We start from the raw sequence: 7,035 nt of genomic DNA on the forward strand, positions 1-7,035 counted from the left end.
CTACAAAGGTAAAACCTAGGTGTCTGGTTAGTGTCATTTTTGTATGTGATTCAATCATTTTGTCCTTGTTTCCTTGTTGTTCCCCTTGCTATTCGTTTCCCCTCTGCTGGTCTTATTAAGGCTTCTTTCCCTCTTTCTATCGCCTCTCTGTCCTGTTCCCTTCTCTTCCTCTCTTTTCTTCTCTCTCTTTTCTCTCTATTTCGTTCCCGTTCCCTGCTCCCAGCTGTTCGCTTCCATTCTCCTAAACTACGTTTTTTCATTTTACTTCTTTGTCACTTATTTGTCTCGTTACTAGTTTCTTTGCACCCTCTGATTTAGTTAGTCCCTATTTCTCCCTCTCTTGTTTGGTCCGCTTCTGTCTTGTGTTCGATTGCCGTGTTTGTTATGTTTGCTGTTTCTAGTGTCGCTTTGTTGCGCTCTGTCGTGTTTCCGCCTTTCTTCTTCCAGATGCCTGCGTGTGAGTTCAGGTATCTATATTCAGTCTACGGCCTGCTGCCTTGTCCGAAGCGACCTTGCAGTCTGTGCGTTCGCGTATCCAGTTTTGTTCCCCTACTGTTGCCCTAGACCGGATTTCACTCCCGTTTTCCCTTGGGACTTTACCTGAGATTAGGTATCCATGGATTATCGTTTTTGTTATTATTTTGTACTGGAATTATTAAGACTCTGTTGTTCTGTTAAGGTTCGCCTTTTTGGGTCCTTATCTCACCAGCATAACAGAAGGATTTCCGCCAGAATGGATTCCCAGCGACTACGGCTTCTCGTTCACAACTGCGTCCGATTGATCCAGGGAGCAAATGCTTCAGGGCAGCACACGAGCCATGTGGCAATATAGTCTGTTCTGGCTTCGTATGCACCGTTGGTAGGACTCTCCTTGTTGCCGTTCTTCATGTCTCCGACCCTCTTTCAGTTACGAGTTTAGAGTCTTCGTTCGTGTCCACCGCTTAATCGTTCCTGGTCTTCCTCGTAGTCGTCCCGGAACCTTGGGTTATATAACCCACCTATGTTCTTTTCTGGGCAGCCCATCTGAGTGCCGCTCCTTTCTCACCAGTGTGATCTTGTGTTTCTCTTCTTCTCAGCCCAACACATACCATATGTATGTAGTATAGCTCGGATCGCCTTTACTGTCATAATCACTCCTTACTGGTCGGTTTGCTCGGGAGTGGGAGCCACAGCTATCGTGGGAAGGGGCAAGGGCTGAGTGTATTTCTAAGATTAATCATGAACTTTAAATGAGGCGATTTTGATACTTGGTTGGTTTTTGATCGTTCATGAGTCTTTTTTTGTGGAAGGAGGCCTTCCAGGGTCCCTGGCTTCGCCTATTGTTCAAGGTGATCGATCCATAACGGATTACTCTAATAGGTTGCACTCTTTGCTGCCTCCAGTGTGTACGTGGAACGAGTCCGGTCGTGCTCGCTTCGTTTTCTGGCAGGGCTCCCACGGCTGAAGGTTAAGGACTGCAGATTCTTCTTCCCGGGAGGTCCTTCCAGGTGGTACCTCTTTGATTTGCACTCGCCATCCCGCATATGTAACGATCGGGTAGATCTTCGCCTCACTCTTTGAGCTCCGTGGAAAGAGAGTGCTCGCGTTACACGCGTGGTTCCCCTTGCCTCTCCGCATCTTCAACCATCTCTCTCCCACCGGCTCAGAGACTGAGCGCATGCAGGCTGGGAGTATTCGCATCTCTCGCACTAAGGAAGAGGGAACGGAGAATCACCAAATCCGTCCTTTGCCCTCTATATGCGCGTTTTCTGCTGGACAATTTTGTCATGTCAGTCCAACGTAAGCCATTCAGCTTAAGCGGAGGTCTTTACTGAGGCGCTTTACTTTTACTCAGGTCTCTCCATCAACGATCCTGTACTACCTTGTCGGTCCATATACGCTGGTTGCCGGTTTTCGGCCCTGCTTTTCTTCTGCGATGGCCTTGATAGACCTCCTTCTTGGGGCTGAGGGTTGTTGTTTTTAGGTGGACGATATGTGCAGTCGGAACCATGTCATTTCCTGCCAGACAGGTTAGGGGAGGCCCACGCCCAGTGTCCGCCTTTAGATGGTTGGGTCTTTCTCCCAGTATCAGATGTGAGACAACTCCTTTAACCGCCTATTCACAGTATCTGGTAAGCACAAGTGAGACCTATTTCTTTTTTGATTTCTCGGTTCACCTTTACACCTGTTGTTTTGGGTCATCCTGGCTAGTATGTCATATATTTCCTTCTATTCAATTGGTCTAGTTAATATCTATTCCTATGCCTGGAATGTCTTTTTGGTCCCATGTTGAAGTGTTTAATGTCTGCTATCCCTCCTGTTTCTTTTGTTCCCTCTTTTCAGGAGGAAACCTGGTGATTTGCAGGGTGCGGAGGTTAATATCATGATCTGCGCACGGTTTTCAGTCCGGTCCAGCGCAACTCCTTCTCCTCACCGGTTGTTTTGGTTGTATTGTTATCTCCTTCCGGGGGACCACTCCCCTCGGGTAGACTAGTATCTCTCTTGTCGGCTCCCGAAGTAGGCTCTCGAGCGATTATCTGTTCCTGGTTTTCCTTCTCGACGCCGGTCTCGTGGTGCTTCTTCCTCTCCCGCGGTAGTGGGGTTTTTTTTTGTGTAAGAAGAGGACGGTACTTCTGCGCCCTTGCGTGGGATTATCGAGGGCTGAATGAACATAACGGTATAAGACTGCGTTATCCGCTTCCCTTATGTCGTCAGCCTTCGAGTTTTTCCTGCGCAGGGAGCCAAGGTCTTTCTAAGTTGGACGTTCGTAACCGCTTACCACTCGTGCGCATTCATTGAGAGGGGGACCGAGTTGGAATAACGGCGTTTTAACACTCTTTGTTAGGGCATTTTGAATACCGGTGTTCTGCGTTCGGTCTCGCTAATGCTCCCGCTGTCTTTCGCGGCATTAGTTAATGATGTACTGAGAGACATGCTGAACATTCTTTGTTTTCGTTTACCTTGACGATATCCTGTTTTTTTCAACCGTCACTCGAGATTCATGTTCAGCACGTTCGACGTGTACTCCAGCGCCTTTTAGAGAATTGTCTCTACGTGAAGGCTGAGAAGTGCGCCTTTCATGTCTCCTCTGTCACATTTCTCGGTTCTGTTTCTTCGCTGAAGGCATTCAGATGGATCCGCTAAGGTCCAGGCTGTCAGCGATTGGCCCGTTCCTAACGTCACGGTGTCGAGTTGCAGCGCTTTCTCGGTTTCGCTATTTCTATCGGCGTTTTCATTCGTAATTTCGGTCATGTGGCTGCCCCTTGCACAGCTTACTTCCGTCAAGACGTGCTTTAAGTGGTCCGGTTCCTCCAGTGGAGCTTTTTGATCTCCTCAAGTAGCGATTTGTACAATCCGCTCTATCCTTGTTACTCCCTGACGTCACTAAACATTCATTGTCGAGGTTGACGCTTCAGAGGTGGGCGTGGGGAGCCATTCCGTCCAGCGCTTCCATTCTGACGTAAGGTCCATCCTTGCGCTTATTTTTCTCATCGCCTGTTCGCCATCGGAACGCAACTATGAATGTGGGTAACCGCGAACTGCTCGCCATCCGCTTAGCCTAGGCGATGGCGACAGTGGTTGGAGGGGCGTGACCGTTTCTTTGTGTGTTTGGACTGACCATAAGACCTTGAGTACATCCGTTCTGCCATCCGCTCAATGCAACGTCAAGCTCGTTGGGCGTTGTTTTTCGCTCGGTTTCAAGTTCGTGATTTTCTTTGCCCGGGAAATAAGAACACAAGCCTGATGCCTTATCCGCGTCTCTTTTAGTTTCTTCGTGTCTTCCTTACACCGTTACCGCCGAGGGGATTTTCTCCTGAAGGTGTCGTGGTTGTCGGGTTGCTGGTCTGGGGAATTGAGACAGGGGAGCTACTCTACGTCACACTTCGTTCTGTCGCTGTCGCCTTTGTCCTAGTACTTCTTTCGTTCCTGTCTCTACTCGTCTGGCTGTTCTTCAAGTGGGTCTCACTCTGCCAAGTTATGCTGGCCACCCCGGGTTCGGGGTAGCTTGCTTTCTTTTCGCCAGCGGTTTTGGTGGCCTAACTCAGGAGCGTGACACGCGCCGTTTCGTGGCTGCTTGTTCGGACTCGCGCAGACTAAGTCAGGTAATCTCTTCCTCCTGCGTGCTCGTCTCAGACGCTTCCCATTCCTTCTCGACATGGTCTCACATCGCCTTAGACTTTATTACCCGGTCTGCCTTCGTCTGCGGGGAAGACTGTGATTCTTTACGGTTGTCGATAGGTTTCTCTCTAAGGCGGCACATTTCATCCCTCGCTAAGCTTCCTTCGCTAAGGAGACGGCACAAATCATCTATTGGAGAATGTGTTCAGAATCTCTCATGGCCTCCCGTCATGACACGCCGTTTCAGACAGAGGCCCGCAATTCACGTCACAGTTTTGGTAGGAGTTCTTGTCGTGTTGATTTGGTGCTTCCGTCAGTCTCTCTTTCGGTTTCCATCCCCAGTCTAACGGTCAGAGGCAGAAAGGGCCAATCAGACGATTGGGTCGCAATATCTTACGCAGCTTCTTCTTTTCGAAACCCTGCGTCTTGGGGCAGACACAGCTCCCTGTGGCAGAATACGCTCATCTTAACTGTCGCTTCCTTCGTCTGTCTACTCGGCTTATCTCCGTTTTCAGAGTAGTCTTGGGTTAGCAGCTCCTCTGTTCTCGTTCCCAAGTTCGCCGAGTTCCGCGGTTCCCTCCGCTCAGGCTTTTTTCCAGCCGTTTGTTGTAGCGACCTGGAGGATTGGGCTCAGGTCTGCACTTGCGCGTTACATGGCGCAGACTGTGAGATGCTGCGCCAATAAACTAGGATTAAGAGTCCTAGTTATGTGCGGTCAGAGATGTGTGTGTTGCTATTTCCACTCGTAACCTTTCCCCTTGACCGACAGCTTCTCGCACGTGTCCGCGGTTCTTGGTCGTTCCGCTGTCTCTCAGGTCGTCAATCTGTCGCTGTGGCGACTGCTTCTTTCCGCGACATCTTCGTTCGCGTCACCGCTGCCTCTTCCCAATGGTCTCCCTGATGTCAAGCGCCTTTCTTCGCGCTCCCGTTCGTCTTCCCTCCCCCCCCGTCTTGTTCGAGGGCGCACCTATTTACAAGGTACGAAGTATCATGGTTCTTCCACTGCAAATCTACCATTCCAGTGTTTTACTTGCTATATTGTATTTACTTCGCCACCATGGCCTTTTTTTTTGCCTTTACCTCCCTTATCTCACCTCCTTTGCTCACATTGTATATACTTGTTTTTTCTACTGTATTATTGACTGTATGTTTGTTTTACTSCATGTGTAACTCTGTGTTGTTGTATGKGTYGAACTGCTTTGCTTTATCTTGGCCAGGTCGCWATTGTAAATGAGAACTTGTTCTCAACTTGCCTACCTGGTTAAATAAAGGTGAAATAAAAGAAAAAATATAAAAATYGTACAATCATTGATTATAAGTCACAGTTGCTACACTGGAATAAATGACATGGAAAATAAAGGTGAGCGTTTGAGGGAGAAGTGGTGTGAGGTACCTTGCAGGGGTGAGGGTCCACTCCGTATGTCTCCAGGTTGTGTGCCCTCTGGAGGAGATGAAGCTCGGCCAGAGCAGAACACTGCCCCCTGTGGGATAGGAGAACAGTTAGTAGCAAACCTACAGGCTGCTTTTACACCTACATGGGTGTAACAGACATGGGGCACAGTTATCACCCCAATAGAAACCGCTTTGTGTTTGAGGTGAGTGCTCCATAAACACAAATCATGTCTGTCAGTGCTAAAGTAATGTCTGAGAAATAAAACTATAATGTAGAAGGATATTCTAATGCTAGCTTTACATTTATCTTGTTGTCGTTAGCTCAGTGTTAGCCCATCTCTTGATTACCAGAGATGTTGCTCAGCAGCTTGTATTTGGAGTAATGAGTCTTTGCTTACGTTCATTAGTTGAAGTGGTGCTTGGCAAAGCACCTAGGTGACGCATGCTGCTTCTCTGCTGTTGGCTCTAAATCAACCTGCCTGAGCCTCAGTTTATATTATAACGCCTGTAAACACAACCCTCTGGTCCCAGCCAGCCCTCTGGTCCCAGCCAGCCCTCTGGTCCCAGCCAGCCCTCTGGTCCCAGCCAGCCCTCTGGTCCCAGCCCGCCACATTACATCATCTGGGACAGGGACATGGGATCAGCAATGGCTTTATGTATCTGTATGTGTGAGTGTGTGTGTCTGTATGTGTCATCCAGTTTGCTGTGTCACCAAATCAACTTCCCCTATTCCCTAAAAAATAGTGCATACTGGCCGATTTTGGGACCCTTTGACTACGCTGGCTACCCGGTTGCCCCGGTGAAAAGTAGTGCACTTAGGGAACGGGTGCCATTTGGGACGGGGGTATCCCATGGTTACCTCACCCGCTCCTCAGCTCTCCCCACTTCTTTCACCAACACTTATCATAATTCTCTCCCTCCTCTCTCTAGGGAGCGCCCTACCCCGCCCCTCCTCCCAGCCCCAGTCAGAAAGGTAGGGGGCTGGCTAGATATAATAAACTGTATGGGTTGTAACCAGCTACAGACCATGGGATTAGTTAAGTGGAAATGACAAAAATATGTTCAGTATCCTTTTGGAGCACCGACATCAAAAAAAAAAAACTAAAAATGTGATGACTACCAGCGCTGCCTGAGCCCTCTTCTTTCTATCTTACTTTCTTCTCAAGACAAACTGCGTGTGCTGGTTAATTGGCCCCGAGTCCTTGGCTGTGGCTCCGCTTTCTGTCCTCGCGCGGTGCCCTCGCGGAGGTCTCGTCGTGGAGTTGTTCAGGGATGGTTGGATGTGTGTCAGCTTAAGTGTTGAGGTCTATTACTCTGGGCTGCTGTCAAGTTGTATTACTCTGGGCTGCTGTCAAGTTGTATTACTCTGGGCTGCTGTCAAGTTGTATTACTCTGGGCTGCTGTCAGGTTGTATTACTCTGGGCTGCTGTCAGGTTGTATTACTCTGGGCTGCTGTCAGGTTGTATTACTCTGGGCTGCTGTCAGGTTGTATTACTCTGGGCTGTTGTCAGGTTGTAATACTGCAGGTTGCATATTTCTCTCAAG

The 7,035-nt window shown here is 48.9% G+C and overlaps 1 protein-coding gene across 1 annotated transcript in view; it reads right to left on the reverse strand.

The window, feature by feature from the left end:
* Positions 1-7,035, reverse strand: part of frmd3 (FERM domain containing 3) — a 137,485-nt gene that overhangs the window by 44,854 nt on the left and 85,596 nt on the right. Inside the window, 1 exon segment of the mRNA XM_070446892.1 lies at positions 5,492-5,579. Within this exon segment, the coding sequence (XP_070302993.1) occupies positions 5,492-5,579 (88 nt within the window).

Source organism: Salvelinus sp. IW2-2015, linkage group LG15 (assembly GCF_002910315.2).
Source record: "Salvelinus sp. IW2-2015 linkage group LG15, ASM291031v2, whole genome shotgun sequence".
Taxonomy (NCBI): domain Eukaryota; kingdom Metazoa; phylum Chordata; class Actinopteri; order Salmoniformes; family Salmonidae; genus Salvelinus; species Salvelinus sp. IW2-2015.